We start from the raw sequence: 22,844 nt of genomic DNA, 5'->3' as shown, positions 1-22,844 counted from the left end.
TAATTCGGTTAAAAAATCCAAAAAGAAAACATAAAGGTGAAAAAAACATCTAACCTTAGTAAATGGTCTTTTTCTAAACTTTGCAAGGTAAGTACGGGAGATTGCGGTGTTTCTTGGTCTTTGACAATAGACTGATATATTGGATGAGTGCATTGAGAGTGACTATATGACTAATGTGCAGCATACAATCTATATATAGGTCCCCCCTTATGCTTCCCAACAAAAACTTTTAGCTTTATATTTTAACATTTTAAAAACCTAAATGCAGATAGGCTTGGGGTTTTACTTTATCAATTCAAAATTTTAACCACACGGTTAAAATTTGAAATTTTGTTTTTGAATTTAAAAGATTACATAAATATTGAGTTTGATTTGGATCAAACTCCTTATAAGTTATTTTGGATAGCACGAAGTATATTTTAAATGTTTTGCAGATTGCCCGGAGATCCAAAATTCAATTCCAAATTTTTAACTACACAGTTAAAATTTGGAATTTTGCTTTTAAATTCAAAAGCTTGGATAAGGTTGTTTATTTGGATCAAGCTCATCATAAGAGTTTTGGATCACATGGAACATAGTTTATTTTAAATTGTAAATGCAGATTCTAGATAAGTATTCGATTTAAATTAAAATTTACTTACTACATAAATATTTAAATGTTGATAACTTTCATGTATATATGTTCCATTTTTTGAAAATAAGTAATTAGTTATCTTGATGTTTAGAATATAAAGCATTTTCATATTTCAATGTAAAACGTGTTATCTTTCAATTTTAAAATGATATGTGCCAATTAAAATTCAAAGAGTTTATCTATTAATTTTCATATTTATCTTTTAAATTAGTTTTGTCCTAATTCTCATTAACTTTGTCTTAAAATTGCCAAGTGGCTTGTTATTAGCTTGCCACTTGGCTTAACCACGTTGCTTGTACCTCTCCTATTTTATATATATAGATATAGATATTTCAAAAATTATGTTTTAAATTTGCTTTGTCCTAATTCTCATTAGCTTTGTCTTAAAATTGCCAAGTGACTTGTTATTAGCTTGTCACTTGGCTTAACCACATTACTTATACCTCTTTTTTTATATATATATAGATATTTCAGTCTAAAATTCGCATTTTTTACTTTAACACCTCTATTGACCTTTTTTTCTATTAGACACTACAATCTTAACAAATATGTACGTATTAAATACCTTACGCTGATGTGTTGATTCAGGAAAACTACAAACTACAAGATAGAAAAGAATATACCAATCCTAAGGATCCGTAGGATTAATTGTGGATCCAAGACAACAATGAAAAGATTTGAGTCTTAGATTTTGATTTAGTTTTCTATATTTTGTATTTCAAATCTTGTATATCTACACAAAAAGTGATATGCGCTTGCTGTTAAGCGTACGTGTATCTCATGTTGTAATATTTTATTTTTTATTTTAGGTAATAACATTTTCTTTTCTTTTTCCTCATTTATTTTTGCTTTTCAAAAAATGTTTCCCTTTCTTCTTCTCTTTCAGTGAAACTTTTCACATAAGGATTTTTAAAACAAAAGCAGCAAATGATTTTTTGATTCTTTACACACTTTTTTTTTTAAAATGTTATAACCCTTTTGGAAGTGAGATTTATTTTTTACACATCCGAGATGTGGAAAAAAACACATAAAGGCTATTTTCATCTATTCAAATTATGAGAGGGCAAAAAATCTCATTTCCTCGGCAAGAAAAATATGATAAAAGAGAAATAAAAAAAGAAAAAAGAAAAGTAGAGTGAATTATATTGGTATGTCATGTTTTAGTTTTTCTTTTTTTGTTTTAATTCAAAATTTGATTTTTAATAATTTTTTGAGTTCATACTTCACATTTCATGGTTTCATTTGTCATTTTGCCACAATATCTGTGCGTGAGTTTCATGTGCTATATTTTTTGGTTAGTGGTCATTTTGTGTTTAATAGGTACATATTTGTTAAAATTATAAGGCTTAATGCATATGTGGCCCCCAATTTATCCTTTTTTCATTTTGACATTTTAACTAAGTGTTGTTCCTATTGAACCGCAGAACTCGTTCTCAAGCGTGTCTATCAAACACAATCCTACTTCCATCTTCAATGTAGCAACATGCTAATATATATTCTAATTTAATTATGTCATCTTTTAGCTAAGATTAGCAGCAACTAAGAGGGGAAAAAGAGTAGTTCTTAATTAAGCTGGCAATGAAAGAGCAGGACCAGCAGAAACCGACACATTCATGTACCTAAAGAATAGTTTACCACATGTCTAAAATATTACTCCACCTTCATTTTTCCAATTTAATTTATGTGTCTAACAAAAATCAGATTTAGGGGGTTTGATAGACACACTTGAGGACGAGTTCAGGGGTCCAATAGGAACAACACTTAGTTGAGGTGTCAAAATGGAAAAAAAAAAAAGGACAAATCTAGGGGACCGCATATGCGTTAAGCCAAATTATAATGAATAATATAAAAAAGGGTCCGTTGATAAGTTAAAATGAAAATTGGGAACAAATTTAAGGGACTGCTTATACCTAGCCTATTTTCAAACACACTTTTAAAAGAAAAATCTTTTCAGAAGAAATATCATATTTACAGCTCCATTACTATGATCGTTTGGTACGCAGATAAAATTATCCCAGTATTATAATCCTGAGACTAATTTATCCCATCTAAAGGGTGGGATAAAATAATTCCAAAGTTAATAGGATAAGGTGGGATATCCCATCTTTAACTATGGACTTTATTTTATACTTTATCTGATAGAAAGTATAAATTTATCCCAATTTATACGGTGTACCAAACGATACGGTGGTAAATGTGTCTCCACCATTGTACCCACCAACTACTAGTCGTGAATATCACGCGTCCAGAATCATAATAATAAGTAGAAAGAAGCTTTTCTTCTATTTTTTGAACTTAGGTTAAACAGTAACATTATTTGATAAACAAAAAGGAAAATGATCAACATGGCTTCACCTGCTCACCGTTATCATTTGAACGAGTCCATTGTCTCGCAATCATTAGGAATCATAATGATATCACCTATTTTCACCCACTTTTTGTTAAAAGTAAATTATTTTACAAGCAACAATCCTATGAGAAGAAAAACAATCCCTTCTTTCTAGAAATTTTAGTGGTCGTTTGGCCGTGAATATTTATTTATTTTTTCCTGAGTTGAATTACGGAAATCATATTTTGCCATCAAATTTTGAAAATTTTGAAGTTTTTCAGAATTTGAAAACATCAAAATTGTTTCATTTTTTTCACTTCAAATCACTCACAAAAATTCCAAGAAAAATCTAATTTATATTCATGACAAAAAACAATTTAAATTTTCGAATACCATTTTTAGTTTGAAAACAAAAACTACTTCCTTGGAATACTCACAATTTTTATCACCAAACGGCCCTTAATGTCAGACCATAACTTCATTTCATGAACAGTTGCTCATCAATGACAAGACAACTTATGTACACAAGGAAAGCTTTTAGTGGTCGTTTGGTATGTAAACAGATTTATGCCATGATTATAATTTTGGAATTAATTTATTCCATTTAAGAGACAGGATAAAATAATTCCAGGATTAATGAGATAAGATGAATATTCTATCTTTAAGTTTGAGATACACTTTATACTTTATTTGGTATAAGGATAAATTTATACCTTCTATCAAATATAATATAAAATTAATCACACAGTTAATACTGGGATATCCCAGCTAATACCGTCTACCAAACGACCCCTTAATAATAATTGTAATGCTGAGTGAAATAAATACAGAAATAATATACTCTCTTCGTTTACTTTTACTTATCCACTTTGGACTTTTCACATTGTTTAAGAAATAATAAATAAAGTATATAATTGACCAATGTACCCATATTAATTGGTACATATTTTAATTGGATTTCAAAAATGATTTGAAGTGAGTAATTAATACTATGGGTAAAATAGGAAAAAATAAATTATCTTATCTTGATATGCTAAAAGTGACTATGGGTAAAATAAGAAAAAATAAATTGTCTAATCTTAATATGCTAAAAATGACAAGTAAAGATAAAAATCTATTTTTAAAATACTGGACAAGTAAAAGTGAACGGAGGAAGTAGTTCGATCGTCCCAAAATAAGCTTTTTTCACCTCAATTTAAAAAAAACACTAAAAACAAGGTGTCATTTACTAAGTTGCTCATATTTATTAGATTTTATTTCGAATTGAGCACTACTAAATATAAGTAGTTCTTTAAAACTCCTTCTGGATAAAAAAAAAAAAAAAATCACTTAGTCATTTACACATCCCCTTAAGAAACTACTCACTCCAAGAAAAAAATATGTAATTGACTAAGCTATCCTAATTAAATAGGCATTGAAATTTGATCACATAACGCTTAATAGGGGCGAATCTGGAAAGATAAGATTAATTGTTTCTTGATTTAATAAGTGGACATTTTTTTTTGCCAAAAAAAAAGGCTAAGTGGTTTTTTTTTTTTTAATCCGGAGGGAGTATAAGGGTATAATTAAAATAATTACTCTACTAATTATTGTGTTGAATTCCTAAAGCAACAATTATTTTGGGATAATTTTTTCGGAAAAGGGCCAAAATTACCCCTGAATTTTGGGAAATAGTTCATCCATACCCTTCGTTATACTTTAGGGCCAATTATACCCTTACCGTTATACTATGGGATCAGTTATACCCTTATGTCTAACAGATGCCACGTGACATCATCCTAGCCCTTCAAAATTATTTTCCCCTCAAATAATTTTTTATCCACTAAAATAACCCAACTCGACCCGATATTTTTTTCCAGCCAAACTGATACGACCCAACCCATTACTCCTTGGTTGGAAAAAAAAATTCGGGTCGGGTTGAGTTATTTTAGTGGGTAAAAAATTATTTGAGGGGAAAATAATTTTGAGTCGCAGCTGTTAGACATAAGGGTATAATTGACCTCATAGTATAACGGTAACGATATAATTGATCCTAAAATATAACGAAGGGTATAAATGAACTATTTTCTAAAGTTGAGGGGTAATTTTGGCCCTTTTCCGTAATTTTTTTAAGCTTAACCCACAGTTATTTTAGGACGGAGGGAGTCAGTGTAAGACCATATTATAATAACTTAGCTAGAGATGCAATAAACCTCATTGAAGAACCAGCAATTAATCCCCACATCGTCTCTCATCAATGCTACAATCTTATTTTGCACAACCTTACAAGAAAAAGTCCATAAAAAAAAAAAAAAAAAAAACTTCTTTTGACCATTCACCTTAAAAATGGGGAGAAGTTTTCTTCTTGTTTTGCTCCTTCAAATCATAGTTACTGAAGTTGCTAGTGCTGGTGTTGGTGTTGGTGTTGGCATAGGTGGTGGGACTGGAGGTGTTTGGTTTGGTGGAGGGATTAACACTTCAGGTCCAGGTGGAGTTCCTTCTAGCCAAAATTCAGCTTATACTGCTCTTCAAACATGGAAATCTGTAATAACTGATGACCCATTGGGAATCTTGAACAATTGGGTTGGTCCAAATGTGTGCACTTACAAAGGTATCTTTTGTTCACACTCTCAAGATTACATGGGCAACCCAACTGACCCTGTTGTTACAGGTATAGATCTCAATCATGCAAATCTTCAAGGCACTCTTGTTAAAGAACTGTCTTTCTTAACACAAATGTCTCTCCTTCACCTTAATACCAACAGATTTTCAGGCACAATCCCACAAACATTTAAAGATTTGTCATCTCTTGTTGAGTTAGACCTTAGTAACAACCATTTCTCTGGTCCTTTCCCTGCTACAGTTCTATACATCCCTAATCTTGTTTATTTAGATCTTAGATACAATAGTTTCTCAGGGCCAATTCCTGAAGATCTCTTCAACAAAAAACTTGATGCTATCTTTCTTAATAATAACCAGTTTGATGGTGAGTTGCCACAGAGTTTAGGGAATTCTCCTGCTTCAGTTATTAATTTTGCTAATAACAAGTTTAGTGGGAGTATTCCTTTTAGTTTGGGGTACATGGGTCCAAGAATTAAAGAGATTTTGTTCCTAAACAACCAGTTAAATGGTTGTATACCAGAAGGTGTGGGAATGTGGACAGATTTGCAAGTTCTTGATGTGAGTGCCAATTCACTAATGGGACATTTGCCAGATACAATTTCTTGCTTGAGTGGCATTGAAGTACTTAACTTGGCACATAACAAGTTGACTGGAGAGTTGCCTGACTTGGTTTGTTCAATAAGAAGCCTTGTGAATTTGACTGTTGCTTATAATTTCTTCACTGAGTTGAGTCAAGATTGTGACAAACTTCCCTTAAGAAATGTTGGAATTGATTTCTCATTGAATTGTATTCCTGGAAGGCAAATGCAAAGGCCTCAACCTGAGTGTTCTGTGATTCCTGGTGGTAGTCTTAGTTGTCTTAGGGTACCTACAGTTAAGCCTCTTGTTTGTGGAACAATAATTGGTGATGAAAAATCTACTAGTATTTCATCACCTCCTTCTAATTAATGGTATATTTTTTCTTCACTCTTTTTTGGGTTGGTATTTTCTGAGTGACAATTGAGCACCCTCACCAATGTTTAATGTTGTAAAGCTGGTTGTGGGGTCTGTCTTAATTAGAGCACCGGGAAGTTATGACTTATACCTTCTAAATTTATTTCTCTTCATTGCTTTTTCATTTCCTTATTTATTATTAAGAGCCCGTTTGGATTGACTTATAAGTTGCTTATAAGCTGTTTTCAGCTTTTTTGGGTGTTTGGCTGACCAGCTTAAAGTCATTTTGTGCTTAAAATAAGCTCAAAAAAATAATTGGGCCCATTTGACTTAGCTTATCTAAAGCAGCTTATAAGCTGAAAACAGCTTATAAGCCAAAAAAAATAAGTTAGACTACCCCCAACTTATTTTTTTTTAACTTATAAGCTGTTTGCAGCTTATAGACACAAGCCCATCCAAACAGGTTCTAAGTCACTCTTTTGTCCTGTCTCAAAGATTAGGCATTTTCATGACAACTCGGATTTGTTTCCAAATATTTGACGCGTTAGAAAAGCAGATAGGCATTTACTATTTTTTCAAGTCAACCTTGCTACTCCAACTAAGCCTGTTAACCGGTTCGAACCGGACCGGATCGGTAACCGGTTAATAAACCGGCCGATTTCCGGTTAAAAAATCAGAACCGGCCACCGGTTAAAAAAATGAAACCGGACCGGTCCGGTTCTAACATGTCCAAACCTCTTTTTTTTTTTTTTTTTTTATATATAGTATATATATATTATAGTATTTATTAGTATATTGTAGGTATATTTACATATGTTATATAAGTTTATAAGTAAAGTTTATATATTTACTAACTAACAGCAATACAGCATATACGTGTATATATATATATATATATATATATATATATATATATATATATATATATATATATATATATATATTAAGTTATATGCTTAAGTTATACTACATATACCTAAAATATACTAAGAATATACTTATATATATCAATATACTTAGGTTATATAACTTATATATATATATATATATATTTAAGTTATATACTATATATACTTATAAATATATGTTTAATTTATATGTATACTATAACTTAAGTTATTTATAGCTTAATTTTTTTCTAAGTTTATAAATTCATATTTTATAAATTAAGTATATTTATATTATAAGTATATTCTTAGTATATTTTAGTTATTTTTCAAGTATATAACTTTCTAGTTTTTAATTTAAGTAGATGTATATTATAAGTAAATTTTAGGTAGATTCCTAACTTAATATAAGTAACAATATGAACACAAGTAAATAGAAGAAAGCTCAATGAGCCATATATTTTATTCATTCTTGGATAACATTTATTTGCAAGTTGTAGGTTTTTTTAACTTGCAAATAATACATGAGTTGCAAAGAAATAGTAGAATAATAAAATCACCAATTGTTAATCATTTGGTTAATTTCTTTTCCCCCATATCATATTCGGCCATGGAGATATCTTCAAAGTCTTCCATTTGGTCCGCTCCACTTGCTATCAAATCTTCAATCTCTTCCTCTTCGCCTTCCACCTCTTCTAAGTTTGGGTTGTGTCGCTCCGATCTAATCCAATCGCGAATGCATACTAGTACTTGCAAGCTAAATTCGGATAGTGAGTGTCTATGGTCTCCAATTTGTTTCTATGGTCTCTAATTTGTTGTCTTCCTTGGCTAAATGCACTCTCCGAAGCCACGGTTGATATTTGAACCGTAAAGATATCTCAAGCCATTCTTGAAAGTATCGGATAACTTGCCTTGTATTTCTTCCACCATGCTAAGACGTCCAAATCATCTAGTTCCTTGATATCCACATTTGGCTGCATAAAATAAAAACGATATTCATCAAAGTTTGCATTATGAGAAGGAGTTGGATGTGAATGTAAAACTTTTAAATGCGACAAACCCGACAAGACTTTTTTGCTACTTTGAGAAGTAATAGGGCGTGGAGCAACGGGTGTAGCATTTTCTTCCAAATTAGAATAATGACTAAAAAATTTTCCAAACTCGGCATCAATCGCGAGCTCGGCGTCAGCTAAAGATGGTTCAACTCCCTCTTCAATTTCTAAAAATGTATAAATTTGACCAATCAATGCTCTAGTATAAGACATTTTTAAACAAGGATTTAAAAGAGAACCCAATATAAATAAAGTTGGGATGGGAAAAAAATACTTCTTAAATTTTGTTGTCATATTAAAAATAGCCGCTTGATAACCAAATTTATTTTTATACTCTTGTAAAACTCTAGTTATTTCCGCTAAGTAGGCTAAAATTCCGGTTACAGTGGGATAGAATTGTTTAGAAAAAACAAGAGTTGCATTATAAAAATTTTCTAAGAGTTCAACACATTCCTTATCACCTTCCCAATCCGTAAAATTTAACCAATCATCATTATTAATATTATATTTGTTGTGAACTTGTTGTATGGCAATCCTATACTCATATGCTTATTGTAGCATAATGTAAGTGTAGTTCCACCTAGTCTCAATTTCTACTTGAATTTATCTAGGTCTAAGGTTATTTTCCACACAAGAATTCTTAAAATCTCTAAGTCTTCCCCTATTAGCATTACAAAAAAGAAACGCAACCGCATCTTTAATTTTTTTAATAGAATCTTCAAAACACACAAGACTATATTTAACAATTAAGTTTAAAATGTGACAACTACATCTCACATGAAAAATATTTTTTAGCGGTTTAATTCCCTTTTTAAAAGATCAACCGCCTCTCTATTATTAGAAGCATTATCTAAAGCAATACAAAGTGTTTTTCTATAAATGTTAAAAAATCTCATAATAGTAGACATTGAATCCGCTAAAAAATTTCCATCGTGACGACCTTTCCCTTCATCATATAAAAAAGTTATAATTCTTTTTTGCATAATCCAATTATCATCAATCCAATGACATGTAATAGCAAAAAAATCTAACTTGTTAAGACTAAGACCCAAATCAGCGGTAAGAGAAACATTACAATTTAAATAATTAAATACATGGAGCAAATAAAATCTATATTTTTTTTATACAAATCTATAACATCTGCTCTACAAATACTTTTAGGAATACCCTCAAATAACGGATTATAACAACGTTGAATGTAAGTAATAAACCCCAAACCCGAAGGAAAGGAAAATGGTAAACAATCATAAGCTACCATTTTAGCTATTTCTACACGCTCTTTTTTCTTGTCATACTTCAAATTTTTACCGGTTCGTGGGTCTATCGTCATTTGAATACCCCCCTACATGTGAACCCGTTTGCTCTCCCCAAACATCCATATGTTTCTTTCTCATATGACTATTTAGTGTATCTATTCCACCATCCTTACTAGTTCCTTGCCTAAAAGCAAATACTTGTTTACATATGTTACATTTAGCTGTTTGGCTTTCCTTATCCTTAGTCATAAAATTTTAAATTTTAGCGGTTGGCTTACGAGTTCTAGGCGGTTTATCTTGTGTATGTGATTGTGCAGGACCTGTATCTCCTATGGGATTTTCGGGGGCTTGTGTTTCAACATCATCATCATCATCACCAATTTCATTAAAAGTGTCGGTATAATATTGTTGCATTACCTCATGATCTAAAAGTGGATTATTTCCACCAACATTAATACCTAAATTAGGCGTTTCTTCCACAAATGTTTCCTCATTAAACCCACCCCTAACAATACCACTACTACCGGCACCACGTTTAAATCTCTTCGCCATTAATAAATAGAATTAATTTAAATCACAAGAAAATAAATTGCAACAAATTAAATTGCGAAAAATAAAGATAGAGTTAGAACGAAGGTACCAAATTCCCGGACTAATTTCCAACAAGGTGAAGGCGGCTAGAATTGCAAATCCACCAAAGCTACTTTAGATTGTTGCAAAATCACCAACTCCACCAACAATATTATAATTGCAAAATTAATAATTGAAACTATAATAATACTTTATAATATTTATTTGAGAGAAATTTAAAGTAGCTAATTGTTGCAAAGTAACTATAATTGAGAGATTGAGAGAAAGAGAGGAGTGAATTGGTGTGGATTAAAATGGAAATGGAGAGGGGTTTATATAGGGGTGCGGGATGGGTTAAAGTGTTAAAAAAAGGTTCGGGGGGTTGGGCGGGCCAAAATGGGGGTTTGGAACCGTTTGGCTACGACCATTTTTGCAAATGGACCGTTGGCCAACGGTCCAACCCACAACCCAACGGCTACATTTTTTTTTATATATTTTTTTAATTTGACCGGTTTTACCGGTCCATTTCTGGTTTTACCGGTCCCGGTTCCAAAAAAATCGAAACCGAACCGGTATTTATTAAACGGTTGACCGAAACCGATTAACCGGTCCCATTTGTTCCGGTTCCGATTTTACCGGTCCGGTTACCGATTTTAACCGGTTAACCCGAACCGGTTGACGGGCTTAACTCCAACTAGTGGCGTGTTAATTAAGTGAAATGTTAAACAAAATACGTAGCGTAGTTTAGAAAAATATTTTTAATTAAATAAGACTATTAAATGTCTTTTTGAAGAAATTAAAAGAAATACTGTTTACCCCGAATTTAGGTAATCAATTGAATTTGTAAGTGAGGTATAGGATATGTGGGCAAACTTTAATCTATTTTGGTTTGGAATATATATATGGATTCGTGTGCAATGGTTTGTATATACGAATATATGCGTTAATAACTTGAATAAATACATTGCTATGGATGATCAAGTAAATGATGTTAGAAGAGTAAGCTAAAGACAATATTATTCCACCTGATTCGGGCTAAAGAGAAAAATGATATTTTGATTTGCTATTACAATGCTTTAGATCCCAAAAATCTAACCCTTAAAAGTAGGGACATGCCTCATATTTATAGTTTTGTCTTATGGGCCTTGCATACAACATAAAGCCTTTTTAGAATAAAGTGAACCCTAAAAGGATAAGGTTGGGTCGTACGGTCTGACACCCGTACGGTTGTCGATACAATGTGACAGAACTATGTTGACGCGTGGCGATTTCGTAACTGATTAACCGGACTAACGGCCACGATCAACTCGGTCATGCTGAAACCGGACCAACGGCCACGATCAACTTGGTCATGGAGAAACCGGACCAACGGCCACGATCAACTTGGTCATGGAGAAACCGAATTGGCTGTGATGCGGAGTTTGGTCCGGAGATACCGGACCAAACGGATTTGCTTCACTTTTCTCAGGTCAGCCGCAGCCGGTGCAATTCCATCAGTTCTAAGGGAAGACTCGGTGACCATGCCTGTCTCTTCTTATCTCCGGTCCCCGGTCTCACCGGTCTTGCATATATCCGGTTTTTACCGTATACAGATAGTCCCCACACTTCCTGGACCGTAGTTTTACTGGAGTAACGCGAAGTGGATGAGTCACCAAACCGGCTGTTTCATAAGCTCGTCCTTATCTTTTCATTTTGGCGGGAACAATTATATCACGTCCCTCTGCCATCAGCCACGTGTCTCATCTCGAACGGCCAACTTTGGTAACCGCCGTAACGCACGTCGTTTCAAATCACGTCTCATTAATTGTGGGACACGTGGCATCCCCCGGTTGGCTGGGCTTTGTAACCGTCTCGGTCCCTCATGCCTATATAAGGCTTTTAACCCCCTCATTTTACCATTTTCACTTCTCATTCTTTACTTCTTTCACTCACTGATCATTCTTCTCTCCATTTTTCTTCTTTGATCGTGATCATCCCCCTTCCTATTTGTTTCGATCATAAAAAGACCAACTTTGTCAACTTCTCTACTGTTGTTCTTTTGACTGAAAGTGCTACTTTGCTTATTTTCTCACTTTGCCATTTTGAAATTTTCTCTCAACTGCTTCTTCACTCTTATTATTTTTTGTAACTTGTTCCTTCTCCCTTATCAAGTTCACCGAATCTCCTTTTCCATTATCTAATTCAAATATCTGCCAACACCGAAACCACCTCCCAGGATGTTCCCTCGGTTTCTTCTCAAGGAACCGAGCCAACTTCACAACCCAAGGAAAAAACCATCGTTGAGCCCACTGCTTTGGACATAGTACCGTCCAAACCTAACTATAACAAAGAGTTTGAAGTTGAGAATCCTTCTCCGGTTGCTGATAGAGGGTTCGATGTAAGGCGATATCCATCGTCCATTATCGAGGACAAACTCGATCAAGTACGGGCTGACTGCAGATGGGACAACTGTTCGGTGCAAGTGTTTGCCCCCGGGCCCGATGAATCGATCACCGATCATCGGGAGGGCTTCCTGTACGTTTACACCTATCCTTTTACACTCAAGTTCGACCCCCCGATCGACCCGGTTATTTTGGATATGTGCCGGACATATAATGTGACCCTGGCTCAAATTGGTCCGATAGTCTGGAGGACCGTGGCCTGCCTCCGGCTGTTGGCCAACGACGTAAAGAAGGAGTTTACGATGGCTCACTTCATCCGGTTATATTCCCCGAGGTTGTTCCGAGGGGGTGTGATAAAGCTCGCCAAGAGAAGTCGGAACCCGATCTTTTCGAAGATGGATGAAGACAGAGACTGAGGTTGGCTAGAACGCTACGTCCGGGTAAGGACCGTGGACATTATTCCAACCAACTATATGCCCTTTCCGGAGAGGTGGAATGATAATCGTAAGTTTCTCAATTCTTTTAATAGTTACACTTGAATGCTTTGTCAGACGCTTTCCCTTTCGTATTAACACGATTTCTTCCCTTCTTTATACCGGCCGTGGCATGGATACCTCCGGCTGTCCGGAACATGAATGAATGGGTTGGTGCTCTCTTTAACCAACACACCCATGAAGCACGGACACGGGGACACCTGTCGCGTGGCTGATGGGTCGCTCAAAACCACGGTAATACTATGCTTGGGTCGGAATTTATCGCATTTTCTATCTTTTCCTTTCCCCTTTTTCATAACTTCTTCGTTATTTAGGTTTACCCAAGGGTCCGGTGGAGCACAGACCGGAGCCAGCAGCCGAGCTAGCTGCGCCGGCTCCTGAATTTGATTCAGCAGGTACATCCCGTATCATTGCTGTTGCCAACAAAAGGCGGAGAAAGCCCTCGGACAAAGGGTAGAAACCGAAGAAGAGGGCAAGAAGCGTCGTTCGGACTCTAAGAGATGAAACAGAGCCCGATTTCCTCGTTCGGAGGGTCGGTGTGACCCCTTCCGTTGCTTCTATTCCAGAGGAGGATACCACCACTTCCTTCAGCCGGGGAAGGACCGTCAGCTCCGGCATTGCACACAAGTGGGGAAGAAGTTCTTTACCCAACTCCTCTAAGGTCGATTGAATATGTTGACATTTCAGGTGATGCTTCATCCGAGGAGACCCCCATGCAAAGGATTAGAAGGTCCGGGTTCATAAAGGTAAAGGTCATGGAGAAACCGGACCAACGGCCACGATCAACTGCTCGTCAATGAAGCCTTCATCCGTGTTCAGTAAGACGTTGACGACCTTAGGGGCCAGCTGGACGCCCAGGGTCGGGAAACGGAGAAGTTCCAGCACCTTTTGCAAGTGAAGGAGGATCAATTGAACCGAGCTCGAAGCAGTGAAGGCCGAAAACCTTCGGTTAAAGGATGAGTTGGCTGGGATGGTCGAGAAGAACCGGCTTCTGGAAACGAACAAGGTAGGCCTTAGCCAAGATAATGCTCGTTTTTCTTCGAGGCTTGGTGAGCTCGAAGCCACTATCTCTCAACTCCGGGGGGAGCTTGACTCGGTCAAGACTGATGTCGTGAACATGGTCGAGAGGCATTAGTGGCTCGAATCCGAGAATGCCGAGTACAAGGACCAGTTGAGGGTATTCGAGCAGAAAGCCGAGGATAGGGCCCGAATATGCGAAGAGCTCAAAACCAAATTCGAGGAGACAGCCGAGGCCAATGACCTCCTGAAGGCTAAGCTCGAGTTGGCTACTCAAGTTTAAAGAATCCTCGATGTTGAGAGATCCGAATTGGTGGACAAACTGGCCCAGGCTGAGGTTGACTTGGCAGAATCCCATAGGAACGTGGAGGCTGCCGAGGCCCATACTACAATTGCGGCGGAGTATGAGCGGTGGAAGTCCCGGAGGGCCACCCTCGAGCAAGCTCAGCAAGGTTTTGGGGACCTCCCGACCCTGATACTCGAAGCCAAAAAGACCGAGGAGGAAGCCAAGAGAGCCCTTGATACCGATTCTGAGGATTCCGAGCAGACAGTATTCGAGCGTTCTGGTTCCAGCTGTACCAGATAGATCAGGGCCTGTACTTAGCCTTTATTTTTCCTTTGCCTTTTTGGCTTGTTTTTTTTTTTTAAATCTTTGTAGGAATTTCAGGTGTAAAAAACCTTACATATATGGAATGCGCATTTTCCTTGTTGATTTTCTTTATTCTTTGATCTGTGTTTATTATGACTTTTGCTCGGAGATATTTTTTCGGGTTATGCCTCGTTATCGACATTACACTTTTTCCGGTATTATTTGTCCGGGGATTTGATCAAGTTGTTTGCCCATGGGACTTAATTATGCTCTGTGAATTCAGACGTCTACGAATCACATTAGGCATTTTAGGGCCGATATTTTTTCGCCAGTTCATTCATCATGGATTAGGTTCGGACACCTGAATCCCAGCCTTAGCAAATTATGATATAGCAGTCCCCATTCGAGGGTGTTAAAGATTTTGGCTCGGTTCAATGTGACCTTATTGCCTTTATCGAATTTCGACTGTAGTACCCGGTGTAGGGTATCTAAATAAAGCGATGCCGAAATTCGGCGGTAATCACCAGGGTAGGGTGTTTAACAAGAAGACATATCCGAAATGCAATAATCTGAATTTTCAATAATCTTTGTATTGCAAGTATTTGTACGTACATGATATGAGAATTTCGTCTGTTTCCTTCTGTTTTTGCCGTAGCAAATGCTACATGGACACGATTCATTCTGATCGTTTGGTCCTTACATCGAAACCTAATACAGAAGTTCCGATTTTGGACGAAGGTGAGAAATAAAATTTCGAGGACCTAATGGCGCTCTGCTTTGTTGAGTTGTTTCGTTTTCTGTTTACCAGGGTAAGCCTCGATGTGGGTATAGTAGTCCCCTAGTGTTTATCCGAGCTGTATGATCGGGTAAGCACTATCCAGTCCCACTTGTATGGTACCCCCGAATTTTCGGATACTTACATTCGTTTTTATCAAGTAACACGTTGTACTTGTTGCCTTGTTAAAAACCTTGTCGGAAAACCTAATTTGGGACAAAACCGTACTAAGGAAAAGAGTGCAACACGTGTTTTCAGACCTAACATCTAACTTCATCTGGTACTCGAATTCCTGCAAAAAAGAAAGATTAGCAAAATATAAGCACAAGGGCAAGTGTCCATACCTTAGCAGTAGTATCTCTTCAAATGTGCCACGTTCTAGTTATTGCGCAACCGTTGTCCTTCCATGGATTCCAGCTGATACGACATTTACCCGTTATTCCGGTTATCTTGTACGACCCTTCCCAGTTCGGACCCAACTTACCATCGTTGGGATTCTTGGTGTTCAAAGTAACTTTTCGAAGCACCAAGTCCCCAAGTTGGAAATGTCGAAAATTGGCCATCCGGTTGTAGTGCCTTTCCATTCTCTGTTTCTGGGCTGCAATTCGGACCAACGCATTTTCACGAAGTTCATCCGTGAGGTCGAGTTTTATGGCCATGGCCTCCTCCTTTGATTCACCTGTGGCGTATCTGAACCGGAGACTCGGTTCGCTAACTTCTACGGGGATGAGGGCTTCAGCCCCGTAGACCAACGAGAAAGGTGTTTCTCCCGTGCTTGATTTTGTTGTGGTTCTGTAAGCCCAGAATACCTCTGGGAGCACCTCCCTCCAGTGATGCTTCTATGTTTCAAGTCTGTTCCTTAGATTTTGAATTATTGTTTTATTTTTGGATTCTGCCTGTCCGTTTGCACTCGAGTGATACGGAGTTGATACAATTTTCTTGATTTTCAACCCCTCGAGGAAATTATTGACTTTGCTGCCAATGAACTGAGGACCGTTATCACAAGTTATCTCGGCCGGGATGCCGAAACGACAGATAATGTGGTCCCATATAAAGTAAATAACTTCCTTTTCCCTAATCTTTTCGAAGGCCTGCGCTTCAACCCATTTAGAGAAATAGTCAGTCATAAACAAAATAAAACGGGTCTTACCTGGTGCCCATAGCAGTGGACCAACAATGTCCATTCCCCACTTCATGAAGGGCCAAGGTGACATCACCGAGTGTAGCAACTCCCCCGGTTGGTGAATCATTGGGGCATGTCTTTGACACCCATCACATTTTCGGACAAAATTCTTCGAATCTTCCTCCATCCGGTTCCAATAATAACCGGCTCTGATAATTTTTTAGACTAATGCTTCTGCACCGGAGTGGTTTCCATAGGTCCCCTCGTGGACTTCTCTCATAACATACTCGATTTCTCCGGGACCCAAACATTTGGCCAAGGGCCTGAAGAAGGACCGTCGATACAATTGGCCGTCCACTAAGCAGAATCGTGTTGCTTTTGTCCTCAATGACCGTGATTCTTTTAGGTCACTTGGGAGCTTTTCATCCTGCAAGTAGTCGACGTACTTGTTGCGCCAATCCCATGTTAGACCCATCGTGTTTATTTTAGCATGCCCGGTTTCTATCGTCGAATTCATTAACTGTACCATGGTGCCGGGGTTAATTTCTTCCCCTTTGACTGAAGAGCCCAAATTGGCCAATGCATCGGCTTCGCTGTTCTGCTCCCTGTGTACATGCTGCATGGTCCATTCTTTAAATCAGTGCAGTATCACTTGGATTTTTTCCAGATACCTTTGCATCCGTTCGTCTTTAACCTCGAAGACGCCATTCACCTGGTTAACGACCAAAAGAGAGTCGCATTTTTCTTCGATTATTTCAGTCCCCATACTCCGAGCTAATTCCAAACCTGCAATCATAGCCTCATACTCGTCTTCATTGTTAGTCAATTTAATAGTTCTAATGGATTGTCGAATGGCATCTCCGGCGGGAGTTCTAAGGACGATTCCTAGCCCGGAACCTCTAAGGTTTGAGTCCCCATCCGTGTGTAACGACCAAATACCCGAAGCTCTTCCCGAGGTTAGCAGAAGTTCTTTCTCAACCTCGGGGATCATGGCCAGAGTGAAATCTGCCACGAAATCGGCCAAAATTTGGGACTTAATGGCCGTCCGAGGCTTAAATTCGATATCATATCCGCTAACCTCTACGGCCCATTTAGTTAGTCTACCCGATAATTCCGGTTTATGCATGATGTTCTTTGGAGGGTAAGTAGTCACTACGCATATCGGATGGCATTGGAAGTAGGGTTTGAGTTTTCTAGAAGCACTTACCAATGCCAATGCTAACTTTTCAAGGTGGGGATAATGGGTCTCCGCATCCCCTAAAGTTCTACTCACATAATATATAGGGAATTGCGTACCTGATTCTTCTTAGACCAAAACACCACTTACTGCTACCTCGGATACGACAAGATAGAGAAACAATTGTTCGTCCGCTTTCGGTGTGTGCAGTAGAGGTGGGCTAGACAAGTACCTTTTTAACTCTTGCAATGCTTTTTGACATTCCGGTGTCCAAACGAAGTCATTCTTCTTCCTTAATAAGGAGAAGAAACGGTGGCTTTTATCCGAAGACCTCGATATGAATCGACTCAACGCTGCTATCCTTCCGGTGAGTCTTTGCACTCCTTTGACGTTATTTACCACTTCAATATCCTTGATTGCTTTGATCTTGTCTGGGTTAATTTCAATCCCTCGGTTGGACACCATGAAACCCAAGAACTTGCCCGACCGGACACCGAAGGCACATTTCTCCGGGTTAAGCTTCATGTTGTATATACAGAGCACATCGAAGGTTTCCTGCAAATGTTTTAAATGGTCTTCTGTTTCCAGGGACTTGACAACTATGTCATCAATATAAACTTCCATTGTTTTTCCTATCTGTTCTTCGAACATCCCATTAACTAGGTGTTGGTAAGTTGCACCGACATTTTTTAATTCGAAGGGCATGACATTGTAACAGTAAGTCCCGTACCGGGTAATAAAGGATGTTTTCTCTTGATCCTCCGGGTGCATCCAGATTTGGTTGTACCCGGAGTAAGCGTCGAGAAAACTCAACATCTCATGCCCGACCGTCGCATCGATCATTCTATCGATGTGAGGCATCAGAAATGAATCCTTCGGGCATGCTTTGTTTAAATCCTTATAATCAACGCACATTCTAAATTTATTACCTTTTTTCGGCACCACCACTACGTTAGCCAGCCAATCCGGGTATTTTACCTCCCGAATAGAGCCTATTTTCAAAAGCTTTGTTACCTCATCCTTTACGAAGGCATGCTTCGGTTCTGCCATAGGCCTCCGCTTCTGCTTCACCGGGGGAAATCTCCCGTCGAGGCTGAGCTTGTGAGTTGTTACTTCCGGTGGCACACCTGTCATATCTATATGGGACCATGCGAAGCAATCGGCGTTAGCTTTAAGAAACTTAATTAACTTGTTCCTGAGCTCCGAGGTTAACTCCGTGCCCAGGTATACCTTTCTATTCAGTAGATATTCAAACAAGATGACTTGCTCCAGCTCCTCCACTGTAGACTTGGTTTCATCCGAGTCATCCGATAAGACTAAAGATCTAGGTACACCGAAATCATCTTCTTCATACCCCGGGTCCGACCCCTGCTGCTCCGCTGTCGAACCCATACACTTTAGTTGCTATTTAGAGTTCTTGCCACTGATTGGCTCGTCCTCTTTCGGATCCCTTTTTTGGGGAATGAGTGGCGCTTCCTCAACCGCAAACATCTCCCTTGCAGCGGGCTGTTCTCCTCGGATGGTTTTCACCCCCTCCGGTGTTGGGAATTTCAACAGCTGATGTAATGTCGATAGGACAACCCTCATGCTATGTATCCATGGTCTACCGAGCAAAGCATTATACTTCATGTCTCCTTCGATGACATAGAACACCGTCTGCTGAATGGTGCCGTCAATATTGACCGGCAAAGAAATCTCCCCATTTGTAGTTTCACTCGCCATATTAAACCTGCTGAGTACTCGAGTTACAGGTACGATCTGATCGAGTAGTCTCAGTTGTTCGACTACTCTCCACCGGATGATATTGGCTGAGCTACCTGGGTCAATCAAAATACGCTTGACTTGTGATTTGAAAATAATAATAGAAATTACCAAAGCATCATTGTGCGGTTGAATGATGCCTTCTGCATCCTCGTTGTTGAAGGAGATGGAACCTTCGGGCATGTAATCCCGGCTGCGCTTCTCACGTACAATGGAAAACTTTGTCCGTTTCATCACCGGGCCTCGAGGCGCATCCATACCCCCGATTATCATGTTGATTACATGCTGAGGTTCCACCGGTTCAGCCCGTTTGTTTGACTCCCTTTCCTTGTAGTGGCCTTTAGCTCGCTCACTCAGGAATTCACGAAGGTGACCATTTTTCAGTAACCGGGCCACCTCCTCTCTCAATTGGCGACAGTCTTCAGTTCTGTGCCCATGGGTTCCGGGGTATTCACATATCACGTTCAGGTCCCGCTGATCGGGATCTGATCTCAATGGTCTCGGCCATCTTGCTTCTGCGATACGGTCTATGGCCGAGACGAGATCTGAGGTATTGATACTGAAGTTGTACTCCGATATCCTCGGCAGGTCTCTATTGGTAGCTGAGCTCCCGGCATCACTTCTAAATGACAGACCTCGACTGTTCGACGGCCGCTCGGTCCGTTTATCATCCCTACCGGAGAACTGGCTGGGACCAACCCTTGATTTTTCCGACCTGAAGCTTGGCTTTTCTGAATGAAAGTACGGCCTGTACCTTTCCCTCGATGGTCTTGACTCCGGCTCATAATTTTTCCTCGATCTCTCAAAGCTTTTGCTCATATTTACAGGTCCCGGGAGGAGCTCAAGTTGGTCATCCTTTACCCGGATCTTTGATTCATACCTGTTATGAACATCAGCCCAGGTCACAGCCTCGTATTCTAGCAAGTTTTCTTTTAGCTTGAACGAGGTCGTCGAGCTTCGAGGATTAAGCCTTTTAGTAAAAGCTTGCGCAGCCCATTCCTCCGGAACAGGAGGGAGCTCCATCCGTTCCCTTTGGAACCGGTTGACAAATTCACGTAATAACTCATCATCCCTTTAGGCTATACGGAAAATATCCGCCTTACGGGCCTGCACCATTTTGGCACCGGCATGAGCTTTTATGAACGTATCCACAAGCATTTCGAAAGAAGTGATTGAATGCTCAGGCAGATGGTCGTACCAAGTCAATGCTCCCTTCGACAGAGTTTCCCCAAACTTTTTCAACAACACGGATTCAATTTCATCCTCTTCGACGTCATTGCCTTTTATGACACAGGTGTATGAAGTCACGTGTTCCTGCGGGTCCGTTGTGCCGTCATATTTCTGGATATCCGGCATTTTGAACCTCTTCGGATCAATTTCGGAGCCGCACTCGGAGGAAAAGGCCTTTGAATGTACCTCTTCAAATCCGGTCCTTTCAGAATAGGCGGAGCCCCCGGGATCTGATCCACCCGAGAGTTATATGTTTCCACCCTCTTTTCAGTTGAGTCTGTTGCACCTTATTTTTACCAAGGCTAAACAAAGCACAACTTATGGAGCTCTGAAATAATTAATTATGTACAGAGTCGCCACCTAGCATTTAAGGTATACTAGGGTACCTATAAATTATTAATATATGCAACTTAACATGGTCTACGAAAATAAGTGAGATTCTAGGTAAGGGTTCAAATTATTCCGAAGGGTAGGTGTTAGGCATCCTTCAGAATCCAAAAATGTGGTTCCCGGCTGGACCAATTTAACTATTCGAGGGATGTGTAAAAAGGCTTGATTATTACTTACAAAAATTAGTAGAATTTAGACTAAAGAATAACTAATATGACTATTCACATAAATAATCGTGCAATATGTATTTTTTACATATGTGATATAATAATTACTTTTTTTAAAAAAGGTTATGTGCAACTTAGAAACTTGGGTATGTGACAAAGGTATAAAAAGAAAATGGACATGAAATTATTTTGCACTCGAAGTGAGTTAACTAATTTAACTAGTTAAGTATGTACGCCTAATCAATTAATTATGAGAGTACATTCTAAAGCCTAAATATTGAGACAAATCACCCAATTTATTCACTTAAGTGTGCTAAGCTATTGAATTAAAACTCTAGCGAAACATGATAACTATCAGAATATTAACTACAAAAATAATAACTGTCTAATATTAATTTATCTAAAACACATAAAATTTAAATCACCTAAGCAGATCATAAATAAATACCACTAGCCTACACCCTAAAAAGTAAAGTTTCACTATATTTTATGCTTGCATAATTTAAGAATGTAAAAAAAAAAAAAAAAATATATATATATATATATATATAAACAAAGAATTTAAGAAGCTATTTGAACTTCTTTGAGTGCCATCTTCCAAAAAATAACTTCAGATACCTGCATGAGACTTAATAAAAAATGTTAGTAAGAAAATAAATAATTATCGGATGAATTAAAAAATAATAAATAAACTTAAAATAAAAATCCGTCTTTGTACATGGAAGGCCTTGGAAATCGACGGAAATTTCTTCATCGGCCAAACTGTCTTTCGAATTGTATATGACCCTGAACCTGACCCTGATGATGTCCCACTTGATGATGCCATGACCAAATATTTTTTTATGACCAAAACTTAGGTACAATAGTGGTACAATAATTGCAAAATTAGCAGGACCCCAGAATAGTGATTTTGGTGAGCAAATAAAGAGTAATATGAATATTTATATCTATGTGTATGTAATAATAGAAATAGTTATTTAGATGAGAATTAATTAAGGAGCATAATTGATTTGATTTTGTGAGATGTAGTAGAACCAGTAGAGGAAGACAACAGAGAAAGATTGCACCAAATGGGTCCTGCGCCTATATGTGGAATTTATTATTATAAAATCAGAAAGTAAGAGTTCACTCAGAATTGCGGACATGAATTTCAAAGATGAAAAATAGTAAGTTTAGCATCAAGATTTTCTCTAAAGCCCCAGATTATTCTGAAGCACAAGTGGGCTAGTTTTTGTGTGAAAATCTTGAAACTAAACGAAACTCTTGAAACAAGAAACAAGGAAAAAGTGAGCCTTTGAAACTGAAGAGAAAAATGGAGTGGCTCTAGCTAGAAACTATAATAAAGAGAAAAGGGAGGAAAAAGAGCAGAAAAAATGGTGAAGGGTGGTGTGGTTGCTCGCTGGCTGCTCCGGTTCACCGGAGCTTGAAGCTCCTCGCCGGAGCAGCGAAGAAGATGAAGTGGGGATTGTTTTGGTGGT

General features: G+C 37.9%; 1 protein-coding gene across 1 annotated transcript; it reads left to right on the top strand.

Moving 5' to 3' along the window:
- The first annotated feature begins 5,140 nt into the window (after window positions 1–5,140).
- LOC132641050 (leucine-rich repeat extensin-like protein 4) lies at window positions 5,141–6,670 on the top strand. Its single transcript, XM_060357927.1, has one exon. The coding sequence runs from the start codon at window positions 5,289–5,291 to the stop codon at window positions 6,510–6,512; it is 1,224 nt and encodes a 407-aa protein (XP_060213910.1). The 5' UTR covers window positions 5,141–5,288; the 3' UTR covers window positions 6,513–6,670.
- Window positions 6,671–22,844: the final 16,174 nt, after the last annotated feature.

The sequence above is a fragment of the Lycium barbarum genome, chromosome 5 (genome assembly GCF_019175385.1).
Source record: "Lycium barbarum isolate Lr01 chromosome 5, ASM1917538v2, whole genome shotgun sequence".
NCBI lineage: Eukaryota > Viridiplantae > Streptophyta > Magnoliopsida > Solanales > Solanaceae > Lycium > Lycium barbarum.
The sequence above is the reverse complement of the archived record's forward strand: the minus strand, read 5'-3'. Positions and strand labels throughout refer to the sequence as shown.

What these genes read in the sequence shown, in the direction of transcription:
- LOC132641050 (XM_060357927.1), top strand. Translation starts at nt 5,289, where the DNA reads ATGGGGAGAAGTTTTCTTCTTGTTTTGCTCCTTCAAATCATAGTTACT.